The following is a 26,736-nucleotide window of genomic DNA, read 5'->3' on the forward strand; positions in this document are numbered from 1 at the left end:
CTTCGGAAGCTTGGTTGGGAAGTTTTAATGCATCCGCCATACAGTCCGGACTTGGCACCAAGCGATTATTATCTCTTTCTTGCATTGCAAAATTTCTTCAATTATAAAAAATAGGTATCAAGGGAGGATTCTGAAAATCGATGACTGGAGTTTTTTGCAAATAGAGAGCAAGACTTCTTTGAGAGAGGCATTATGAAGTTACCTTTAAACTGGCAACAAAACGGTTCATATATTTCGAAGCATGTTATATCATAACCATATAAAAATTAAAAAATATCGAAAGTTAAAGTGCAACGATAATTGTGTAGAGAACCATAGGTTCTTCCCCGACTGGCTATTCTACCCTACTTAATGTTTAACAAATGTACGGTTATATCATAACCATTTAAAAAAAATATAAAAGAAAGGTCGTTATGTTCGGCCAGGCCTCCATCATGTGGTGTGCATTCAAAATTCTTTAAATGGGTAGGGACTATTATATGAACTCAAAATACCAGCTGATTAGGTTGAAAAACATACCGAAATAGTGGAACCATACATGGGTCAATATTAATAATTGTTGGTGGGGATTGTTGGGTGGATTTTCTACTCAATGGGAATCCAAACTATAAAATTACAGCCAATTTGATTGGGACACGTGCCCAAAATACCGACATTTGGGATGCAGTGTTATATGGGGATTACCCGAAAAAGTGGACAAATATTGAAAACGTTTAGCAGGAAGATGCTCTACCCTGTGAAAAACCAAAAACCAATTAAAAACGTGCCCAAATGCTTCATAATACCTAATATTGGGGGTACCATTAAAATGGGCGATAATTGATAATTGTTGGTAGGAAGAAATACTCGTATGAGAACAACGATATATGGGGCCTATGTCTAAACCTAGACCGATAAATTCAATTTTCAAACTGACCTGAATGCTGAGAAAAGAACCTGCACCTCAGCATCCTATATCAATTATATCGTGATTACATTAAACGGACGAGTTAATATTTCGTTCGGATAAATAATAATATATCTAAATATGAAAGGAAATGATGAGTTACCAATGGAATGACAAATGTAACTATACAAATCTTTCTTTTATCAATATGCGAAAAATAACTCGGCGAACCAAACCTCTTAAAGTTCAATATTTTTTTAAAAGTTCAAAGCAATTGTTGTACTACAACTTTCAATGCTTTATGTAGCATCATTAAATGACCGATAGTTGCATATTTCATAAATACATTTATGTATATTCATATATGCATACATACCCATATACATAAGAGTGTGTGTCAGATATTTGTACATGCCGACAAAAAATCCGATCACTTTTTTATGTGAAAATGAAAATTAGCTGCTAATATGTTGGGTCTGGCTGGCTGGCTGAGTGACTGACTGCTTGCTTTTATTTCAAGGTTTTCAACTTCAACTCTGGTTTAGCAAGCCAACAGATAAAACGTTTACGCACAACCGAACCAACAAGCCAGAGTGCGGGTTTGTAAATCATATGAATGTTTGTACTCTCTAATTCACGCATGCACAGATAAACATTGATCCATATTGTTGTTATCAAGATTGATTATTTACAAAGAAACAAAAGTTTACGGTGTGTTTAAGACGCTCTTTTTTCGCACTGTCAATTGAAATCAATCAAGCACAATGGTTGGAAAAGGTATAGTCGACAAGCAAAAAGATATTGGAAAAAAATATAATTATGTAAAGCTGTCAATTAGGATTATTGACTTCGCTCTAAAATTAACAAAACAATGGTTGGAAAAGGTATAGTCGACAAGCAAAAAGATATTGGAAAAAATTATAATTATGTAAAGCTTAACGTTGTATTTACCCTTAAAGAAAAAAATATTAAGTGACACAAATTTTTAGATATTTTAATTTTTTTTTTGTTTCTAACATCTTGTGTTATAGTGAACATAAATAATTCGTTATATTTTCGCTATTCCTCCCAATGTGTCATGTTGATAACAAAAGTTAATTGATCTGAAAATACAGTTTTGATAAATGACCCTTGACTTCAAACATAAATAACAATTGGGTTATTTTATGCAATAGTTTTGTTCACTATTAACAAATTTGAGAAATGAACTTCAAATCTTATTACGATAAGTGGTGGGAACCATTGAACTATTGGTAATATACAAAGCTTATTATGTCAGTATTGAAATAGATCATGTGAAGTGTTATATGTTAATCTTGTGTGTTATGAAATGTAAGCTATTTTTATATATTCCATTATATGGTGGAGAGAATATAAAATTTATCATTATAACATCTCGTCAGAGACCCGAATAAGTATATATAATATTTCCCCATCAAAAAAATGGACTAGTTCTTAGGACAGGCCTTGCCTCGAAATTACTTATTTTGGAGAATAAGGCGACTTTATTCAACAGAACTGGTTGTTAATTGATAATTTGTGGTTTTTAATAAGGTGACAAATCTCCCTATCAACAAGTAAAAAGGTGTCAGACGGATAAGGCCAGAATTAGACGAGACAACATTTGTATTTTCATGTACTCGAAAAGTGGTACATCTTTTCAAATTTGGGAAATTAAAAAAAAATAATAGTATTAGAATCTTGCATGCAGTTATGTATACGTTTTTACCATATTTTCAAAATATTGAGCCTTTGGAGAGGTAGTAGAAGGAGTGGACTGACATTATAAAGGCTTGGTAAAAATATTAGGTTGCGCAAAGAACCCAATGTATAAAATTTCAGCGATTTCGGTTGAAAAACGCGCTTAATTGAAAATTGGGCGGTACCCTTATATGGGGGCTAACAGAAAAAATGGACCAATATTCATAATTTTTTGTAGAAAGATTTGGTATCTATTAAGAAATCAAAATTCTAAATTACAGCCAATTCCGTGGAAAAATACGATCAAAACCACCAAAATTAGGAGGTACCGTTATATGGAGGCTACCAGAAAAAAGTGGACCTATATTTATAATTTTTTGTGCAGATATTTAGTACCCAATAAGAACCCAATGCACCAAATTTCAGCGAATTCGGTTGAAAAACGCGCTCAAGAAACCCAAAATACCGAAAATTGGGGAGTACCGTTATATGGGAGCTATGCCTAAAAGTGGACCGATATATCTCATCTTCGAACTTGACCAGCCTGCAGACAAAAGACAATCCTATGCAAAATTTCAGCACCCTATCTCAATTTCTCCAGAAGATAGCGTGATTACAACAGACGGATTACAACAGACAGCCAGATCATCTTAGAATTTTACCCTGATCAAGAATATATATACTTTATAGGGTCGGAAATGAATATTTCGATGAGTTACAAACGGAATGACAAAATTAATATACCCTCTATACTATGGCGAAAAAAATTATAGAATATCAAAAGCTTCATGATACCGAATAATCCAAATAATCATACCTCCCGATTTAAGGGAACCTCCCCACCCCCATTCTCAATTTGTTATTTTTAAGATTTTAAATGGGCTGGTAAATGAATACCAATGATTGTTAAAGTTTGTAACTTTGCACATATATATTTGAAGATTTGAAAAGGAAGAAAAATAATTTACAAAAATTTTGTGTTGTTGTTTTTTTTTTGTTTGTGATCAAAGAAAAGTCCTTATTTTTGAACTTTGAAAAAAAAATTTTTTTAGTTAGTTAGTTAGTTTAGTTAGTTTGTGGTCAAAACTAACTAAAAATGGGGAAGATCTTCACCGATCCTAGTTCATACGAGAGCTATACATTCCCAGAGAAACGTGTCAAAATTTTGAACCGATTGGATTATTAGTTTTTGAGTTATCGTACCCGCCATTCGTAAAACACTACTTCGAGAAAAATGCGTTTAAAGTTTGAAAACCCCTTCAGTCGTCACTTGATGCTGACACAATAAATAGGCTATATCTTCAAGAGTTCTTGAGATTTTCACTTGAAATTTTGTAGGGACATTCTAGAATTAGAGTAGATTCGAATTATATAAACAAAAATTTTGACACCGAGATTGATCTCTGGGTCCGTGTTTTGGGGGGGGGGGGGTGGTCAATATAGTTAATATCCAAATAAATGTCCACAAATTGGTATTTACTCATTGCACATCTCTATCAATATAAGTTCATGTTTCTGCACACAAAGTATAGGCGTAATGTATGGTATGTTCTAGGTCCTAGGACAATTCCCCCCCCCCCCCCCCCCAATTTTCGGTATTTTGAGGTTCTTGAGCTTGTTTTTCAACTAAATTCGCTGAAATTTGGTATATTGAGTTTTTATTGCGTAGCAAATCTCTCCACTAAAAATTATAAATATGGGTCCATATCTTTGGATAGCCCCCATATAAGGGTACCTCCCAATTGTCGGTATTTTAGGGTTCTTGAGCGCGGGTTTCAACCGAATTCGCTGAAATTTGGTACATTGGGTTATTATTGGGTAACATATTTCCCCACTAAAAACTATAAATATAGGTCCACTTTTTCTGGAAGCCCCCATATAAGGGTACCTTCCAATTTCCAGTTTTTGGGGGGTTTAGATCAGATTTTTTCACCGAATTGGCTGTAATTTTGTAATTTGAGTCCTTATTGGGTAGCACATATCTCCACAAAAAATTATGAATATAGGTAAATTTTTCGGGTAGCCCCCATATAAGGGTACCCCCAATTTTCGATATTTTGAAGTTCTTGATCGAGTTTTTCACCGAATTCGCTGAAATTTGGTATTTTGTAGTCGTATATGGTAACGAATCTCGCCACCAAAAATTATTAATATTCACCACTTTTTAGGGGTAGTCCTCATATAACCCCCTTTTTATATTAAAATAGTTATTTGATTTGTCCCATGTGTTGCGGTTGGGTAGTCGTTACGGGGAATAATCAATTTTTACCCTACAAAGACTATTTAGCCATCTGTTGTAAGCATTCCGCCTTCTAAAGATATTGTGATAAAAAAAAAAAACTCAAACATGACGATAATGAATTATATCGGCAGATATTTAGGCATCTCCTCAATATAGTGATACCTCCTGAAGGAAAGAATTGAGATAAACAATTAAAATATTGGGTTCAATATTGGCATATACCGGTCAATAATTAGGCATAGCCCTCATATAATGACATCCCCAAATATTCACTATTTCCTACACTATGTAATCAATATTGGTCCCCCTGTAGGTATAGCCTCATATAACTTTGTAATCTAAATTACAGTAGTTTGAGGATTTTATACTCTACCTTGCGTTATCAGTATCAGTCCACTTTTTGGATCTTACAGATTTTAGGAAAAATCCCCATTAAAAATTGCTGAAGTTTGAATTTGGTGTACATAATAGTTTACATAAATCGGTTTGTAAAATTATCGGTATATGCCTACTTTTTGGTACGTTCCCTATATTTTCATTGCATGTCAGTATAACTATGGTGGAGGGTATCGAAAGTTCGGCCCGGCCGTACTTAACGCTTTTTCATTTGTTTAATGTTGAGTTTTAAGATTCTACCTACCGTCAATTTCATTTATAAACAAGAAAACACTTCCACCACACGACATTCCCAACGGACTCACATCCTCAACGTAATTCCAATTGCACCAAATTTTGTACCACTTAAAACTTTATAGTTTAACCCCTAAAGATCCTCTTTTAATATGAGATTTTAGATCAATTCATCCACACATCTTAGTACTTTTCGTAACCTTTCGTAACCTTTCGTAGATAGAGTTTCATAGAGTTCCATCTGTATTCATTTACCAATTTAGTAGCATTTAGTACTTTTCGTAACCTTTAGTACACATTGCAAAAACCACTTTCTTATGTAAATCATTCACTCAATACCAATGGTAACTGTTTTAGGAAAATTTAGTACAAGGTTCCACCAGTCAGTTAAAATAACTCAACTCTTGTATATTCGGTGATAGTCACTTAGGATCGGGAATTCTATTTTGAATCATGAGACAAATTTTCACATCGCTGGCTACGTCAATAAAATAAGTTGTTGAATCTGGGGCTCGAAAGAAAATACAGAGTTATTGTTGAGAAAACACTCCATTATTAACGTGTGAATGTTTGGTTCTGTTTATGACCTCAAAGTTTGAATTCATGGGGCAGCAATGTTATGTTCACTGATCGATTTCAAAGTACTAAAATTCTTGTTGTTTTATAACCTTTTGGGCGAATTATTCTGAACTTTTATGAACAATTTTTAATCAAAAACCAGTAAGGAAAGTAGTAAAGTCGGACGGGGCCGACTATATGATACCCTTCACCACTATGGATATATTAAACAGGACTATTAACATGAAATTGGATGAAATAAAATATGTGATATTTATCTAAATGTGAATCTACCTATATATCCATAAGTTATATAAATCGACTTCAATCAAATATAAATAGGTTATCTGTTGGGCTATGTCTGTACTTCTAGAAAACGCAACTACGTAATTCTATGCTCAATTTTGTACGTTGTGCAAAATTTGATGTCAACCTGACTAGCATGAAGAGTTTGATGTCCAATTTACTTAAAATCGGGCGAAAATATATATGGAAGCTCTATCCAAATATGTCGAAGGATATATAGGGACTTTGGTGCACCATTTACATGAAATCGGACGAAACTATATCTGAATCTGGGCCGATTTTCTCGAAACTGGGCAGACATCATTCTAGGCTCAATTCAGTACGTTATGCCAAATTTCCTGCAAATCGAAAGATATATAGGGACTTTGGGGCACCATTAACATGAAATCGGACGAAACTATATATGGGAGCTATATCTAAATCTGGACCGATTTTCGCGAAACTGGGCAGAGATCATTCTAGCCTCAATTCAGTACGTTATGCCAAATTTCATGCAAATCGAAAGATATATAAGGACTTTGGTACACCATTTACCTTAAATCGGAGGAAGATATATACGGGAGCTATATCTAAATCTGAACCGATTTTCACGAAACTTTGCACACATCATTCTAGACTTAATTCAGTGCGCTATGCCAAATTTCGTGCAAATCGAAAGATATATAGGGACTTTGGTACGCCATTTACCAAAAATCGGCCGAAACTATATATGGGAGCTATATCTAAATCTGAACCGATTTTCACGAAACTTGGCACACATCTTTCGTGGCTCAATTCAGTACGCTATGCCAAATTTCGTGCAAATCGAAAAATTTTCAGGGTCTAAAGTCCGTAAATCGGGCGAAACTATATATGGGAGCTATATATAAATCTGAACCGATTTTCACGAAATTGGCACACATCTTTCGTGGCTCAATTCAGTACGCTATGCCAAATTTCGTGCAAATCGAAAGATTTTCAGGGTCTAAAGTCCGTAAATCGGGCAAAAATATATATGGGAGCTATATCTAAATCTGAACCGATTTTTCCCAATTTCAATAGGGTTCGTCCTTGGGCCAAACAAATGAGCTGTGCCAAATTTCATCCAAATCGGATCATAAATGCGACCTGTACTTTGTTTACAATTTAACATGGACAGACGGACAGACGGACGGACATGCATAAATCGATTCAGAAAGTGATTCTATGCATATTCTCAAAAGGAACCATGGGTCTATCTCGATTATTTTTGCCTGTTACAAACATATGCACAAAGACATAATACCCTGTACCACAGTGTGGTGAAGGGTATAAAAAAATGTGAAGTAGAAGATACCTTTTTCTTATTCAACAAATCCAGTCTATAAATTTATATGAATCATTTAATCTTCCCCCATTAAACTGGTTTGAAATATAAATCAGAATATTCTGGCTACTGCTTCCACATTTTTAAATTGCTTCTTAATAGAATATTATCTAATCACGATGTCAACATTTCACGTAGATTTCATTTGGTTTGCCAAACAAGTAAAAACAATTATTTTTAGAATTTATAGGCGAACTCTCTTCTCTGTCTTACTTAACATCTGGAGATATTCGCAATGAATATAAATTTATTTAATTAAGAAGTTGTGCAAGGAATTCTAAAAAATTTAGAAATAAGTTCCTACAATAATGCAGGGAGTGTTTCGACTGAAGCTCTAATGTTATTATGCATCCGAAATCGCTTATGACCGGCGAAATTAGTCGCTAGAAGATAGAACATTTTCTGGACTTTTTATAACGTCGTTATAATCAAAATGTCGTTAAAATGGTGTTTATAAAAGTATCGAATGCTAAATCATTAAAAAAATATTTGACTTTAAAGTGATGTATGTTATTAAGTAGTAGAACAGTTCAATCAGATCACATATTCTTTGTGAGTAAACGTTTTTTCGACGAGTTAATACCTGTAAGATTTGGCTTCAGTTTAAATCTCCTATTATAGTACACATTTCAAAACAGATCAGATTGTCCCGCGTTATAACGGCAATACTACATTTACTTACAACTTAACCCAATCGACTTCACCACTGGTTCTTTGAAGTGATTATCAAAATCATTAAATATAAGCTTAAACACAAAATTTGGGACGGGCTTTAACGCCCCCAATTTATAAAGTTTATTAACTTTCTTTCGATTGAAAGATTGGAACCATGAACTTGTCGCCGCATAATAATATTCATATCACGATATTTTCATAATATTTATATGACTATCTTCAGCAAAAGGGTCAATCATTTGTTTTGTTTTTATGAATTTCAATCACGTAAAAATGCACTGACGTTCTTAGCATGTATGTTCTTATCTTATCATGTTACGTTACCGTACGTTTTTATTTATTTGGCTTCATGAAAAGAACGGTGGAAAGTTCCGCAATGGTTGTTTGCATATTGGAGTGACCAAAATTTAAATATTTTGCTAATGCTTCTGTACGCAGTATTATAGGTAGGTATTATAGTATCAATATATAATAGGCCACAAATAATGTATAAGTCCATTTCTTGTAGTAGGCTATGCCGATAAAGAAAAGGTAGCTTTTCTAGAACTCTTAACACATATGAAATCGGTAGGTACTATCATTGACGAATGACAAATGTGCGGATTTATTGAATTTGTCTCATAAACATATAAATCAAATGTTTAATATCATCTATTTAATATCAAAGGCCCACCAATGATCACATTGTCAGCCCCCTCGGACAGAGTAGTTCAATCTATAGAAAACATAGTGTTGGGCGCCATCTGTTTAATTTTCAACAAAAATATTATATTGGATCATTATTGGGAGTACTATGGCAGTATGTCATCGCGGTACGAGACTCAGTGGGTTAGTTCAGGATCTTGTATATTGAACGTCTGCCTCTATATAGTTTTCGTACGCTGCATTTTGAAATTAAAACAAGTAAAAATTTAGTCAATTTCGGCCGGACCTAACTTTTTATACTCAACTTCGAAAAAGGGAACCGAATCCCCCCAATGTTGTCGCCCCCCGCAAACATAAAAGGGACAACGATCTGCGAATCTGCACTTGGAATGTGCACACGCTGTACTGAACAGGCGCAGTTTTCGCTTTGACGGATGTACTCAAGAAGTACATAGACGATTTTATTGCCTTACAGGAAATGCGATGGAAAGGGACTGGTGTAAGTAAATCAGATGATTACGCCCTGCGGATTTATGGTTAATAGGAGCATAAAAAACCTCTTCTCCAGTCTGATTTGCGCCCATGCTCCGAAGGAAGACAAATATAAACAGACATTCATATTTTACGAGCGCCTAGAAACAGCATATGAGCGCTGCCCTATGACATTAAAATTTTGCTAGGATATTTTATTGCAAAAATCGAAAGGGAAAATATTTTTGGTTCCATCATCGAAAGTTCAGCCTCCATAAAAAACATCCGACAACTGTAGTTAGCAGCACCAGATTCAAGCATCTCGATATACACAAGGCCACGTGGATTTCTCCCGATCAAACAACGAGAAATCAAATCGATCATGTTGTGATAGACGGAAGGCATTCATCCAGACAATCCGGGGAACGAATATCGATTCGGACCATTACCTTGTGGCAGCCAAGGTACGCACTCGTCTTAATGTAGCAGCAAGGGTGCGATCTAATGTAACACGGAAATTTGACGTCGAAAAGCTGCAAACACAACAGATAGCAGAAGTCTTCTCCGCTCAACTTACCCAACTGCTTGACGAAAGCATCCCTTGTCCCGATAATATAGAAGCACAATGGCAGAGAACTGCCCACTCCCAACAAACTGCAGCAAAAGCAACACATGGGTACCAAAGACCACCAGCAAGAAATCCGTGGTACGATCAGGAGTGTAGTAATGCTACTGATATGGAAAACGCAGCGTATAGGGCAACCCTGCGGACAGTAGCAACACGTAATGTGATGGAGAACTATCGGGAGAAAAGGAGAGAGAGGAGAAACGTATTTTCAGGAAAAAGAAGAAAGAGCAAGAAAAATGTGAGCGTGAGCAAATCGAGATGTACAGGAGTCAGAATGAAGTCCGAAAATTCTACCAACGGGTAAAACACCAAACCGAAGGCTTCGGTGCTGGCACATCCTCCTGTATATATAAAGAAGGAAACCTGGTGACAGATACAGGCAGCGTGCTGAGGATCTGGAAGGAGCATTTTGAAAAACTTCTGGTATTAAATAGTAGCAGTGAAGTGGATACCCAGAACCAATAATAGATGACGGTATAGAGTGTATAGCACCTAGCCAAGATGAAGTCAGAATAGCAATCAATCGGCTGAAGAATAATAAAGCAGCAGTTGCCGATGGGTTACAAGCCGAACTATTCAAGACTGGTGGTCAGGTGCTGGTAAGGAGCATGTACCAGCTGATTAGTACAATTTGTCTAGAAGAATGCATGCGGAATGATTGGAACCTCAGCATCCTGTGTCCCGTGCACAAAAAAGAAGACAAGACGAAATGTGCCAACTATAGAGGAATATGTCTCCTTCCCATCGCATATAAAGTGCTATCCAGCGTACTGTGTGTACGACTGAAGCCAATGGTCAATGACATTATTGGACCATACCAATGTGCCTTCAGATCTGGCAAATCCACCATTGACCAGATTTTCACTCTGCGCCACATTCCACCCATTCGTGACTACAAATCGCATTCGACAGCCCAATCCGCTCAGAGGGATTTAAGGCCATGTCTACGTTCGGCATTCCTGCAAAATTACTACGGCTATGCAGGATAACTTTTACTGGCACAAGGTCAGAAATTAAAGTGGGAATAAACCTTTCGAACCCTTTCAATACCGAACGAGGATACAGACAGGGTGGCCGTTTGTCGTGTGGAATTTTTAACATCCTTCTGGGAAAGGTCATACGAGATGCAAATGTGACCAAAAATGGCACTCTTTACATCAAACAGCATCGCCTACGCCGACGACATCGATGTAATGAGTCGAACACTGCGAGCGGTAACAGTCACCTTTGAACGAATAGAGAGGGTGTCTATTAAAGTGGAACTGGCAATAAATGGTTAGAAGACCAAGATGACGGTATCAACGCGCAAGACGTCAAGTATTCTCGGACCAACTGTGGAACTTGAAAATTACAGCTTCGAGGTAGTGGACTTTTTTTCATACCTCGGTCCAGCATAAACCAAACTAATAACATCATCTTTAAAATCCGTAGAAGAATAGTGTTGGCCAACAGATGTTACTATGGTCTGAGTAAGCAGTTTAGAAACAAGGCCACCTCCCGCCAGACCAAATTTACACTTTACAAGACGCTGATGCTATCCGTGCTGTTGTATGGATCTGCAGCATGGGTACTTGCACAAGCAGATTAGGCAGCTCATGGAATGTTTGAGAGAAAAATTATGCGGAAGATCTATGGGCCGATCTGCGTCGACAGTGAATATCGCCGTCGAATGAACCATGAGTTGTATCATATATTCTCGGACATCGACATAGTCTGACGTATCGAGCTGCAGCGACTACGTTGGCTAGGTTATGTTGTGTGAATGGATGAGAATGCCCCACTTCCCATCAATTGGAATACAACATTTCGGAACGTGGTCTTTTAAAATGGAAGAGCTGTGCACAAGTCTGTTTGGAAATCTTTTTTAAGCTCGGTTTAGGAACCAATGTTCCGTCACAAGCGAGCTAAGTAAGTAACTTTTTATACCATCCCCCAAAATATGTTCATTCAAAATTCCTTAGATCGGACGGGACCTTTATATGGGGACTATTTTATTGCATTATATGATATTCGGTTGTTCATGCTGTGAAAAAAAGAGTTTCCATAGTATAGACATTAAGGTTGGAAAACTGGTTTGGAACTTCCGCATACCGAAAATGAAACGGGAAATTTGTATGGAGGCTAATTTAAAACATTTAAAAATATAAACGCTACGATGACAATTTTTTTTAAAAACCCTTAAAATGTAAAAAAAATGGGGCGGGCCCTTTCTAAGATGGTTATGTCAATATCTCGACTGATATCGAAAATTGTCTAAAAGTGGAAAATTCGGCTAAAATCGTAAAAATTTTGGTATCTTTATATGGAACTAACAAATTCCTAACATGTATTTGCTCTTCAATTCGGTCGGCTATGTCAAAACATGGTTGCTTGACCAGCCACCTTATTCTCCCGATTTAGCTCTTGGTGACTTTTACTTGTTTCCACATCTAAAAAAATTCCTTGCTGGCAATCGTTTTACCTCAAATAAAGATGTAATTACAGTTGTAAACCACTATTTTGAAGACTTTGAAGAAAACTATTTTAATCAAGGGATAGAATTGCTAGAAAAGCGTTGGACTAAGTGTATTGAAGCTTCAGTATATTTATTGAAAAACAAAAATATTTTTGAAAAACTAACAATTCTCTTTCATTGATATGCTAGAAGATTCCGAACCGCCCTCGTATATTGATAATTTTCTCTATGTATGTCAGCCTTTAAGAACTCATTACCAAATTACGGCCATAATGTTGTTATACATCAAAATACCTAAGATGAGCCGAATCCCTTATATGGAAGCTATACCAAAACATAAATCGATATAGAAAATTGTTGGTAGGAAGATTTAACACACCATGGGAACCCAAAATATCAAAATCAATTCGGTTGAAAAATGTGTCCAAAGTCCCCAAAATACCGAAAAATTGCGATACCGTTATATGGGGGCTACCCTGAGACAAGGACGAATATTAATAGTTTTTGGCAGAGAGATTTTCTACCAAATAACAATTCCAAATATTAAATTGGAATCAATTCTAAAATTTCGAATATTGATAATTCTTAGAAGGAAGATTTGGTACCCAATGAGATGCCAAAATATCAAATTAGTATCGCTCTATGAAGGGTTACCTCGAAACATGGACCAATATTCATAAAAGTTGGTAGGCAGATTTTTTACCCAATGAGAATCCAAAATATGAAATGTTGGTAATAAAACATACCAAAAATCCTCAAAATACCCAATAATGGAGTTGTCGATATTTGAAGTTTAACCTGAATCATGGTACTATATTGATAATATTTGGTAGGGGGATTTTCTAACCAATTATAATCCAATATAAAAAACCAGTAAGGAAAGCAGTAAAGTCGGACGGGGCCGACTATATGATACCCTTCACCACTTTCGGTATATCCAACAGATGAAACCTAAAAGACGTCGAATTTTTAAAGGACCAGGGACAAAATTATGAAAATCTATTATAAGCGTATATATATATATATATATCGGACGATATATATGGAGCTATATCTAAATCTGGACCGATTTTCACGAAACTAAACACACATTCATTAATTCATTACGCAATGCCAAATTTCGTGCAAATCGAAAGATATATAGAGGGACTTTGGTGCCCCATTTACCTTAAATCGGACGAAACTGTATATGGGAGCTATATCTAAATCTGAACCGATTTTCTCGAAACTTGACACACATCATTCTGGACCTCAGTCAGTACTCTGTGCCAAATTTCATGCAAATCGAAAGATATACAGGGACTTTGGTGCCCCATTTACCTTAAATCGGACGAAACTATATATGGGAGCTATATCTAAATCTGAACCGATTTTCTCGAAACTTGACACACATCATTCTGGACCTCAGTCAGTACTCTGTGCCACATTTCATGCAAATCGAAAGATATACAGGGACTTTGGTGCACCATTTACCCTAAATCGGAGGAAACTATATATGGGAGCTATATCTAAATCTGAACCGATTTTCTCGAAGTTTGGCACACATCATTCTGAACCTAATTCAGTACTCTCTGCCAAATTTCATGCAAATCGAAAGATATAGAGGGACTTTGGTGCCCCATTTACCTTAAATCGGACGAAACTATATATGGGAGCTATACCTAAATCTGAACCGATTTTCTCGAAACTTGGCACACATCATTCTGGACCTAATTCAGTACTCTGTGCCACATTTCATGCAAATCGAAAGATATACAGGGACTTTGGTGCCCCATTTACCTTAAATCGGAGGAAACTATATATGGGAGCTATATCTAAATCTGAACCGATTTTCTCGAAACTTGACACACATCATTCTGGACCTCAGTCAGTACTCTGTGCCAAATTTCATGCAAATCGAAAGATATAGAGGGACTTTGGTGCCACATTTACCTTAAATCGGCCGAAACTATATATGGGAGCTATATCTAAATCTGAACCGATTTTCTCGAAACTTGGCACACAACATTCTGGACCTAATTCAGTACTCTGTGCCAAATTTCATGCAAATCGAAAGATACAGAGGGACTTTGGTGCCACATTTACCTTAAATCGGACGAAACTATATATGGGAGCTATATCTAAATCTGATCCGATTTTCTCGAAATTTGGCACACATCATTTTAGACTTAATTCAGTACGCTGTACCGAAATTCGTGCAAATCGGATGATTTTCAGGGACTAAAGTCCTCAAATCGGACAAAAATATATATGGGAGCTATATCTAAATCTGAACCGATTTTTCCCAATTTCAATAGGGTTCGTCCTTGGGCCAAATAAATGAGCTGTGCCAAATTTCAGCCAAATCATAACATCAACAGACGGACGGACGGACAGACAGATGGACGGACGGACGGACATGCATAAATCGACTCAGAAAGTGATTCTATGCATATTCTCAAAAGGAACCATGGGTCTATCTCGATTCCTTTTGCCTGTTACAAACATATGCACAAAGACATAATACCCTGTACCACAGTGTGGTGAAGGGTATAATTACAGTCAATATGGTTGAAACATGTGCCAAAGATCTCCAAAAATTGGTATAAGTATAATTATTCAAATAATCAACCAGCAAATTGGGGTTTCGAAAATTTCTATAAGTTGTGATTTCGGTTTCTCAGAAGATAGATTTTCGGTTTATTTTCCAAACGATCAGATGGTTCTTTGTTAATAAGAAGATTATTAAAAAAAATCAAATCATTTCAAGCTTTTAAAAATCTTTCCAGTATCCAATTTCGGATTTGCCTTCTTACTATAACCAGCCAATAGTTGCTTCAATTTAGCAATCGCCTTAGCTGGATTCAAACCCTTGGGACAGGTGTTTGTACAATTCATAATGGTGTGGCAACGATATATTTTATATGGATCCCTGAGATAATTCAAACGTTCTTCGGTTGCTTCATCACGGGAATCGATAATCCAACGATATGCTTGCATTAGAACAGCTGGACCCAAATAACGATCACTATTCCACCAATATGAGGGGCACGATGATTGGCAACAACAACACAATATACATTCATACAGCCCATCCAATACATCACGATCTGCGGGATGTTGTAAATATTGTGCTGCTCCAGTTACCTCCTTAATCCCCTTGCAGCAACGTTGCAACCATGGCTGTATCGAACGATATTGTTCATAGAATTGTGAAAGATCGGGTACCAAGTCACGTACCACATACATATGCGGCAGTGGGTAAATGCGCAAGGGCTTCGATAGATTTTTATCAGTTTTACATGTACATGCCAGGGTATTGAGACCATCTATATTCATGGCACATGAACCGCAGATACCTTCACGACAAGACCGGCGAAATGTCAATGTTTGATCAATTTCATTTTTAATTTTAATCAAAATATCCAAAACCATTGGACCACATTGGGTCAAATCAATTTTATAGGTTTGCAGGTGAGCCTTCTCACCCGGTTTCCAGCGATATATTTGAACGGTTTTTATTTGTGGCTTTTTTGGTGGTGGCGCTACCGGTGTTGGGACGGTTAGTGCTTTGGTTTCTTCTTTATTGGGTTTCATTGACGCCTTAGGAGTTGGTGGTGGTTTTTGGGACGAATTTCCAGGACATTGTTTATTGCTGGCAGCACTCATAAAACGCGTTTGCCATGGAATTCCAATTTTAAAGAAATTCTTGGAAATTGTGGAAAATTTACAAGGAGTCATTTTACGAAGATGGAATAATGTTTTATAAAAAAAAATGTGACAAGTTCTGGAAATATATTTTTTATAGTGCACATAAAGAAATTTTTGGTCTGTTCCCGTACTGCAAGAATCTACTCGATTTTACTATTTTTTCGATATCATACGTACGAGAGACAGACCATTTGAAAATTTCTATAAATATTACTGAAGTAACTCTGGGTTTACACAGGCAACTTTTTTAGACAATTCTGCAGCTAAGAACTCGTCAGAGTTGTTTTCAAAAGTTGCATGTGTAAACACCGTGTAATTAAAAAAACACTAATGGGTTTCCTATAAAAATGTAATCATTTATGATTTTTTATTGCAAAAGAATACAACCTGTCTGTCTAATAACCAAATAATAACTACTTTTAATCCTCCTCCTCAACGTCAGCCTCCGCCTCCAGCTCCTCAGCTGACGACACCGCTTTACTCATCATTAAATTAATATCCGACGGCGGCCGGGAACCAATATCCATAGTTTGCAACAGATCGGCATACATTTCAAAACCCCAATTACATTCTGTCAGCTGAGCTTCTTCCCGCATCGTATCATACCAATAGAAACGTTGTGTATTACCACCCAGAGATTTACTAATATTTTTACGACGTTCATTGCCACGATGCAAAAATTCAGCATAATCCATTTGTTGAAAATCATCAACTTCTTCCATGATACGATTGATTTCTTCTTCAATTTCTTCATACGTCTCGACTTGTTGCAATATGGTATCCACCGAGGTTTTTATCATATCACTACGTTGTAAATCGGGTATCTCTTGAGGGAAGATACGCTGACGAACAGCAGCAATTTCATCGCCGATGCGTGACAAAACTTCGGTTAATGATTCCTTTTTAGCTGCCTCGTACGCCAGCCGTTCTTTTTCCAAAATTGTATCCTGCCGAAGTTGTTTTTCATTGACTCGCTTGCGGGTCATGAGAATATTTAGTAGCCGATTAAGATTCAATTCATACCATTGTCGTCGCATTCGTTCGGTATATGTTAAATGGATTGGCGGGGCAGCATTCCTGAGAAAAAAATAGAAAAATTTTGTATTGCAATAATTTTTAATAAAAAACTTAATGGAACATATCAATATTGTTCGAGATATATATCTTAATATGGCATAGTAAGTTCTAGTATATTTGGAATCAATATCAAAACATATCTGAAGAAAATTTATAATACATGTTTAAATTAGGTCATATCCACAATTACCAACTATACTGTATCTTAGTCTGGTATAAAAATTATCTTTATCTAACTGCAAACCGCGCTTAAGCCTCCAATTAATAGCCCTACATCTCAAGATCAAGTGGCTCGGCGCAAGCATAACCATCTTCTCATCCGCGGAAAAGGTGCGACACACTGGAAAATATGCTATCATGACGAGAATGGATGAAGATGCCCCAGCCCAGAAGGCATATAAAAGCAAACCAGATAATGGTTCACGCAAAAGGGGAAGGCCAAGAATACGTTGGAAAGATCAAATCGAAGACAACATTGCCGAAAATGGTCTTTGAAATTGGAAAAAAACTACGCAAAAGACCGACGCGCCTGGAAGTCTTTTCTAAGCTCGGCTTATGGAACGAAAGTTCTGTCACAAGCCAGCTAAGTAAGTAAGACGACCCGCTGACTCGAATGGAGCTTTTTCTGGTTAAGGACAGTAGAACTGGCTTTGTACCATATAGGTGAACCATAAGGTGCGAAGGCAACAAAAAAACCCCAAATATGATACACACCAAACGTCTGCTTCAGCCCTAAAAAACACTTGACAATACTAACAACGGTTGTCAGCTTCTCTTCAATCCGATCAAAATACATTCTCTTTGACATAGTTATTCCAAGATACGGAATACGGTAGTCACATACCTAATGCCGCGTGTGCACAACCTACCTTTCTGCAGCAGCATCATCACTGTTTTTCTGTTATAACCTCCACTGTAGGCCTGCGATTCTAGCATATCCCATTAAAGTCGGATATCAACTTTAATCATGACATGCTCCTCATCCGCATACGCACAAAACTTGAAGGAAGCAGATGATCAATTATTAGTTTCCAAATATATATGGACCATAAATAGAACGCTGTAAAAACCGTATGGTGCAGACCGATGTACTGGCTCACTCCAGGGCTACTATTGTGCGACTAAAGTCGCAGCTTGCAACCTTTTTGATGCCCTGTAACTCTATGTGCAACTTTTTAAGCTTTGTGCGACTTTTCAATCCTGTATAACCTTCCAGATGGCTATAAACATCCTTCCAGTCCTACCATCCATACCTGGCGATTTTTAATACTCTCCCCAACATATATACGATCCAAATCCTGAGGTTTCTCCAATTTATCAACAAGCAGAGGAAATGATAGAGTCTCCGAAGATCGATGGAAAGAACGTTCTCAGCAAAAGTCCTTCGTTCTCCTACCTCCTTGCCATAGAGCCACTTCAATAGTATATTTTACTTCTAGAGCTAGTTGTGGAAAATCACGCTACACATCGGTCAGATCGATGCACTGGCTCACACCATGGTTATCGTTGTGGGAATAAAATCGCAGTTTGCGATCTTTTTGATGTCCTGTAACTCTATGTGCAACTTTTTAAGCTTTGTGTGATTTTTCTCTCTCCTGTTTTTGTTTTTCCTATACGCATTTCTTCAGTTATTTTTGGATTGGACATATTCTCGCAACATTTATATTACTGCCATATTTTGGAGCTCTGGTGCACCGTTTATTGAAAATCGGACAAATCTATATATGGGAGCTATATATAAATCTGAACCGATTTCAACAAAACTTAACACACGTTATTTTATAGTAATTTCAGTACTTTGTTCAAAATTTACCGTCAATCGGTCATATTTTGGGGCTTTGAAGCTATTTTTCCCAATTTCAATAGGTTTCGGACACATGCCTTCCTATCTTGGAAATAACTAGTCCGAGGAGTAATTTCCCTGCAACTGAACTGACAACCTTGTTGCATCAAATCCTATTGAAGGAAGTTATATGCCCTTTGTTTCCAAGGAAACATTTGGCATTTAACCCACTCAGGTAACTGCACTGTAGAATTTCCTAAGCCGTACCACCATAATCCTCTCAAGAACTGGAAAAAGACTTACAGCCCGATCGAACGAGAACTGTTCCTTACTCGATCATGCAACTTACGCAACACATCAACTCGGGCACACTTCAATCCACGCGGAAAATAATCCTGACTAATGGAACTGGTGGTGGAAATACTCGATATATTCCGGTAAGACCAGATGACTTTAACCAGCCTTTTAGATTTTCTAATTCGATCCCGGCTGATACTGTTCGCAACATGTATACGATCCAAACCCAGTGGCTTCAGCAATTCATTAAGAAGTGGAGGAAATTAATTAGTCTCCGAAACGGGAAAGAGCGTTCTCAGAAATATTATTTCGCACTCCCCCACCACAAGGACATTGTAGACCAGGCAAGCAACCCCGTAGGTCAACCTGACGGTTAGACATACCATACCGACAATACCCCACGGATCATCACTTAACTGTGCTACCATAATCCTCTCCACACTTTTTCAACAATATAATGGAGGAAGACTAATGCCCCGATACGAAGGCACTTCTTAATCGGGCACCTTAAGCAAAACAATTCAGGCCAACATCAATACACACAGGAAGTATCCCTGACTAATGCAACTGGTGAAAACGGACTCGATATATTCCCTCATGACTTTCCAGATGGCTATAAACATCCATCCAGTCCTATCATCCATATCTGGCGATTTCAATTTCTAATGGGACAGATACTACCCCTACATCTATTCGGATTTACGCTAAGTTAAATCTTCGGTATTGGATCGCCTGACTCTCTGGTATCACTCCTGAATCGTCTATATGCCGTGACATCAACAATCACAAAAGTCATAAATTTTGGGTTACAATTAGATGTCCGCGCAGACATCCTATATTGAGCCATCTCCTTATTTCGGAATTTCCCAATTATAGGTAAGGATGGCGCCCAAACACATCAAACTTAGCGGGAAATTATTCATTCTGAGATTAGTTTATTGCTAAGTCAAAAGCTTTGCTACTTGAAATTCTCGACATGATAAAGATTAATATATCAATCGTGGACTGAGATTAGTTTATAGAACATCCCCGATTAATGTGACAACACTCACAGTCTCAAAAAGCCTTTGTTAGGTCAAGCGCTCCCATTACTACCGCACTACTAAAGTGCTATTTATGGTCACAAGCGATGAATTCTGAATCAAGGATCTATGAGTCCGCGCAGATTCCATGGCAGCTAAATCAAACCCAAAGTTGATCGTGGAATGAATAGACACACAAAACCAATTCTGTTTCGAATCGATGGATCAGACACAAAACAGTTCTGAATTGGCGCCCAATGTATTTTTTATTACCGCATGTCAAGAAAACGATATGTCGTCATCGAAGTTGTTGGTGAACCGTTCAAAAATCTTGTTTTGCAGGATCCTTAAACGGAGTGAAAGAAATATTTTGGAAACTAGCTTGAGGGCATGAAAAAGTTCACAAATCATGCTGGAGAGTACATTGGAACTTCTCAAGTCCATTTTTGATGGAAAATATTTCCATTTCATTACTTTTTGAATTTATATCCATGCAAGAAATAACGAGACGGATGCAAGATATTCGGTGCTCAGGATGCAAGTTATTCAGAGGTACCTGGCTGCTGGTGTGATTTTTATAATTTTTGGAATCATAAGGGGAAATATATGCGATCAATCATTTAGTTTTCAGGGGTTTATGAAATAAATAATCGAATATTGACCATAACACAATAGTTTTCCGAAAACCTCACATGAGGAATAGAATTCTTATTCAAGGTGAAAACAATGGAGTGAATGTCGTTCATTGTTTAACATAACCTTTATTTAACAACCTCGAAATATATCCTTTTCTGTCACTTACCGTTTTGCCTCTTCCTCCTCCTTGGCTTTTCTCACCGCCTGTAAAACTCTTTCCTTCTCCTGACGTTCCATTTCCTTGTGAGCATCACGTTCAGCTTGACGTTTCGCCTCAATGACTTCTTTATTACGTTCATAGTATTGTTGCTCCCACAATTGTATGGACTTCTTTCGGGATTCTTCATTGAGAATATATGATTTCATATCCTGAAAATATAACACTTAAATTTATTTGAACTGCGGTATCAATACCACCAACCTCCAATTCCTGGGCAGTGTAACGATAAAAACTTCGTGGCAATTTCACCATGCGCAGGCTACTATTGTAATCGCCAATACCCAAGAGTTTATTAGGCTCCACAGGTTTATGCTCACAGATTTGGGTAACAATACCACCACCGATGACATCATTTAAACAGGCATCATCATCACGGGCTGTTTGGAGAGTTGAGATATATTTGAAAAACGTAGTTTTAGAAATACTGAAAAGATCTTACCCAAAATATCCCACGCTTCCAAACTACCATCGATTCTGGTCAAAAATAATACTGAGGGTCGCGATTCACTCCATGTAACGGCCGTTAAATCATTTTGACATCTTCTCCAAAATATTGGTGAATAATTATAATCTTCCTTCCATACAGCAAACACGTTACGGCCAATGGAAACAAAAAGCCAGGGAAAGAATGGATTCCGCTTCATTGAAATAATTGGTCCATCATGCACACGGGCAAAATGTTCCGATGTATTGACGACTTCTTTGCCCTCGGTGTCGGCATACATACCCAACCAAGAAATTCGTTCAATCCGCCCATAAAATGATGAAACTATAAATGTTTGCCGAACTTCCGAAGGGTCCTTTGATATTAATTGCACTTGATAATTGTAAAGAGTAGTATCCCCTCCTTTAGAGACGTCCTTCCGCGAACATTTAAAACTTGGTGTATCGGCCACAAATGCCGTCAATGGTTCGTTAAAAACCACTGAAAATATCGGCACCAATACCTTGCCCTTGTAGCTGGATTCACTTTGCGCCAATGCCTTGGGCAAATCTCTACGCTGAGAGGATGCAACTCGTTTACCCATTTGTGAATCTAAATTCCAAAAGGCCACCGTTCCATCCAGTGAACATGTCAAGAAATAACGATGATTTGCCTTCGAATTTTCTTCACAACTTAATTTTCCAAACGTATTAACCGAACAACGTTTTCCCAACCATTGTATAACAGTTATGGGTCCTTTTTGTGATTTATCCAACTGTGATATGGTAGCAGGAAATATTATCATATCCTCATTGATCTGAATAGTCCATTTGAGAAATTCATTCATTAGGACACGATACCGAACTTGCGAAGAGGATAACATTTCGGTATAATCTAAACGTTCGGCACGATTTTGTAAATCCCATAAAATAACCTGACCATTACTAGCACCACCAATTAAAATATTCGCATCATAGGGACAAAAGGAAAGCGAGGTTATTTCCAACGGCGATTCGAATTCTAATTTATAATTTAGATTATCATCAAAACTCCACATAAGTATGGGATTCGGTTGCAGTACCGATCGCTGTATTGTATCCGTTTTTGTATTAACTGAAAGAGAGGTATTTGGTATTCATTACGGTTTTCTAAAAAAAAGATTTAAGCGTACTTGATTCCACTGTAGCCGCTGTACTAAAAGTGTATGAGGTCACTATCAGACCAGCTATTGTCGGATACCAATCATAACCACATACAAATCTTTGTTGACTTTTTGATATATTGGCAAAGCATAGAGTTTCTTCCAGACTCGGTGTGGAATGGTGCATAATAGAGGCGTTGGAAATCAGAGGATAATCGTTTCTGAAATTGGAGAAACATAAAAAGGGTTAGCTATAATTTGCCAAGAGATTGGAAGTTTTTAAACCCCATGACTGTAAAACGTGTTCAAAATTCTACGCAAGTAGAACTTCTTAAAACATAAGCATCAATAAGACTTTCGGAGATCACCAGCCACTGTAGAGACCGTTGGCTTCTATAAAGACCAATTGGTCTACACAGAGACCAAAGGTCTCTATAATGACCAATTGGTCTATACAAAGACCACAGGTCTCTATAATGACCAATTAGTCTATACAGAGACCTGCGGTCTCTATAAAGACCAATTGGTCTATACAGAGACTTGCGGTCTCTATAAAGACCAATTGGTCTATACAGAGACCTCCGGTCTCTATAAAGACCAATTGGTTTATACAGAGACCTCTATACAGAGACCACGGGTCTCTATAATGACCAATTGATCTACACAAAGACCACAGGTCTCTATAATGACCAGTTGGTCTATAAAAAACCATAGGACTCGATAAAGACAAACTGGTCCATACAGAGACAGCAAGTCTCTATAAAGACCAATTGGACTATACTCAGACCACAGGTCTATACAAAGACCACAGAAACCTCTATACAGACCAATTGGTCTATACAAAGACTGGAGCTCTAAAAAGACCATGTAGTAGTTCGTACAAAGACCACCGGTCTCTATCAGGACTAATTGGTCCATACAGAGACCATCGCTCTCTATAAAGTCCAATAGGCCCATACGACAAACGCGAAGACAATCTGAACAAAAATCTTGTCTCCATGATTTACCTATATATATCAATTTGATTGAACTCCAAAGTTTTCAAAAGAAAATGAATTCTGTCCGATACTTCTGGTGGCGGTTTAGGTGGTTTGGGAGGTTCCGGTGTTACAGCTCTGCTGGGGGGTTTACTTTTGTCATCCTCATCCTCGGTTAAGGGGTCAAGACAATCCTCTAAAGCAAAAACCAAAGAAATATATTCAGTTTCAAATACCGAAAAATTTTCAAAACTAATTTTACCATCCTCATTAATTTCATAAAAATATTGGGCCCATGCATTTGTGGGAAACGTTGGATCGGTTTGTTGCTCTATATCTATGCGTGGCATTGCCGATTGTATACCCACGGTAATTCGACGACGAGCTACATTATCGAAACGTGCACTATCCGATGGCACTAGCTCCACATAACCATCTCGAACATCGCGACTGAAACGAAATGAGAATTTCTTTTCCGCTGGAATATTTAACGGATAGACACTTTGTATTTCAACGTCGACAGCTTCATGATAACGTTGTGATATGGTTAAATTAACTTCATCCTCACTACCCAGTGACACCCAAGCTCGGGGCATTTTCTGTAAACGTTTACTGATCATCAAACGTTCATACGTCTCCAAATTATGTATTATGGTTAAAGCTAATTTTGCATCTGCCGGATCAATGTACATGACAAAGGGATCACCAGGTGGTGGATCATCCAAGTCCTGTGTCAACAGCGGTACATAACCCAACAGCACATGGCTATCAACATCATAACCCTGAAAGGCATTGTAATACATTTGACCATTTGGTAAATCATCGAAAAGGTTGTCACGTAAATTTTTGAATGGTATTTGTTTCCAAGGGAATTCCTGGGTAACATTTTCACCTACAACCATGTGTAGGCGGCGTTGATTCGATTCCCTGCAAGTAAAATCCGAGTTTTATTTTAACAAATTGATTTTGTCTTTTGCAACACTTACTGTATCATTATTTCCTGACAACTGGGCAGTGAGAGCAAAGCATCCCATGCCTTGGCTGTATCGAAATATTCCACAGGTTCAAATTCATTTGTTGGTGGCTTCCATTTCAAAATATTTTTATTGATTCGTAGAAATCTGTAAGATAAGTTTAAAAGTTTATAACAAATATTATTTAATTGCAAATGACTAATTTTACTTTGTCTTTTCATCTTCAACTTCTTCTTTGGGTTCTTCAACAGCAGTGGCTACGTCAGCCATTGTTTTCTAGTAATGTTTTTAATTTAAAAAAACATTAATTGTGTAAAGTGATTGACGTCTCTTATTTTTGATTTTATTTGTTTATATTTCAAAAGTCACCTTGGTAACGGAAATGTAAAATGGCAACTCTATTACATTTATATGCAATGATGCCAACTTTAAATTAATAAAAATAGTTCACAGTTAGTCCTGATTTATATTAGGCGAGTTTACTTGCGGCAATTTTTATCGTTCTCTTTTGAACTTGCTCCATGCGTCAATACAAGGCAATTCGGTTTCCAAAATATTTTTTATTTGTTGTTTTTTTACATTTTAATATATATAAAATGTAAACAAATACGAAATACACAAAACGAATTGTCAGAAAATTGTCGGTACGAGCAATTTTTTTTCATTTCTATACCCCTTGCCCCTCTCTCCTACAAACAAAGACTTGCCGCAAGTAAACTCGCCTAATCTAAATTGGGACTTATGTAGTCCTATTTGTTCAGTTCCGTAAGCAGCAATAGCTCTGTCTGTTAACTCGATATTTGGTAACAATTGTTACCAAATGTTACTAAATGTTGTCTGTTTACACAAAAATCCAGTAAAAGAAAGTCAAGTGAGAGAGCAAGTTTGACAGTTGAACAACAACAAAGTTGCTGGAGTTTAGCTGGAGAAAATTTGTAAGTAATGCAAAGTTTCATTAAATTAGAAACTAATTCCTTATATATTTTTAGGCAAGTTCCAGATAGAAGGCAATGTATTGATGCAGGGGGCTTAAATGTTCCCGGGGAACATACCAGATCAATTTTTCTTTTATTATTCATTTTATTTTTAATATTAAATGCAATACAAATAATTGTGTTCGTCCTTTGTTTGTTGTTTATTTTGGCGCAAATCAAATATTTTCTTGAACCAGCTGTTTATTTGCTAAATCTTACTAAATGTTGTCTGTTTACTGTTTTCAGTATTATCGCAAAAGAGAGTAAAAAAGGCCTACTCTCTGAACTAGAACTTACTGAATAAATGTTACTGGAAAAGTAACCAGACACACCTAATAATAAAAGTAGTTCGATTATTCAATACTTCACAAGAGGTCAAAACGACCGCTTTTAGTCAATATAAGGTTCGTTCGTTTACTCAATAATTTGTACGAATTTGTACAAATTATTACAAAATGTTGTTCGTTTACCCAAAAGTCCAGTAAAAGAAAGTGAATTGAGAGAGCAGATTTGACAGTTGTGTTACTGAGTATTTGCAAATTCTTACAAGGAAAATTTACTCAGTAAGAATTTTCTTGTACCATCAGCTGATATTTAATCAGCTGTTTTGTTATGTTTTGTAAACAAACAAAAAATTGTTCTCAAGAAAATTGATTGTTTTGTGAATTTTATTTTGATTTTGTATCATTAAATACCAAAATGGATGACGAAAACGCAAGTATTTAAAAATAAGAGTAATAAGAGTAATTGGCGAACGATTTTTTAGGTTCCAAATCGAAACAAAAAAGTGTGCATCCCTAACATGTCTGGAACACCATCGGTTATGTCCACCCCCATATCAATTGCAGATACAGGAATAACAGGTCACAACCCTTTTAAATGTTTATGGGGAACAAACAACATCAATTTTCCGCATGTTATCCATTTTTCTAATAAAAATGCTGTTTTATAGTTTGCGCCAATTTGTTTGTTGTTTTAA

General features: G+C 36.9%; 2 protein-coding genes across 2 annotated transcripts; both read right to left on the minus strand.

Moving 5' to 3' along the window:
- Positions 1 to 15,281: 15,281 nt before the first annotated feature.
- On the minus strand, positions 15,282 to 16,262 carry LOC133330326 (succinate dehydrogenase [ubiquinone] iron-sulfur subunit-like). The gene has a single exon (XM_061538786.1). It carries the CDS (start codon positions 16,260 to 16,262, stop codon positions 15,282 to 15,284), a length of 981 nt encoding a protein of 326 aa, XP_061394770.1.
- Positions 16,263 to 16,651: 389 nt separating this feature from the next.
- Positions 16,652 to 25,004, minus strand: LOC133330327 (dynein axonemal intermediate chain 3). The gene is made up of 8 exons (XM_061538787.1): positions 24,796 to 25,004; positions 24,072 to 24,736; positions 23,840 to 24,005; positions 22,863 to 23,053; positions 21,707 to 22,804; positions 21,469 to 21,644; positions 21,214 to 21,416; positions 16,652 to 17,309 (listed from the first exon to the last, which is right to left on the minus strand). Exons 1-8 carry the CDS (start codon positions 25,002 to 25,004, stop codon positions 16,652 to 16,654), a joined length of 3,366 nt encoding a protein of 1,121 aa, XP_061394771.1.
- Between the last annotated feature and the right edge of the window lie 1,732 nt (positions 25,005 to 26,736).

The sequence above is a fragment of the Musca vetustissima genome, unplaced genomic scaffold (genome assembly GCF_032173495.1).
Source record: "Musca vetustissima isolate MV318-11 ecotype Yass unplaced genomic scaffold, APGP_CSIRO_Mvet_v1 utg8857, whole genome shotgun sequence".
NCBI lineage: Eukaryota > Metazoa > Arthropoda > Insecta > Diptera > Muscidae > Musca > Musca vetustissima.

Coding starts and splice junctions, on each gene's coding strand:
- LOC133330326 (XM_061538786.1), bottom strand. CDS start 16,262: ATGACTCCTTGTAAATTTTCCACAATTTCCAAGAATTTCTTTAAAATT.
- LOC133330327 (XM_061538787.1), bottom strand. CDS start 25,004: ATGAAAAGACAAAGTAAAATTAGTCATTTGCAATTAAATAATATTTGT. Junction 22,805..22,862: donor AGCGGCTACAGTGGAATCAA/GTACGCTTAAAT, acceptor CCTCTCTTTCAG/TTAATACAAAAACGGATACA. Junction 21,645..21,706: donor GGAAGCGTGGGATATTTTGG/GTAAGATCTTTT, acceptor CTCTCCAAACAG/CCCGTGATGATGATGCCTGT.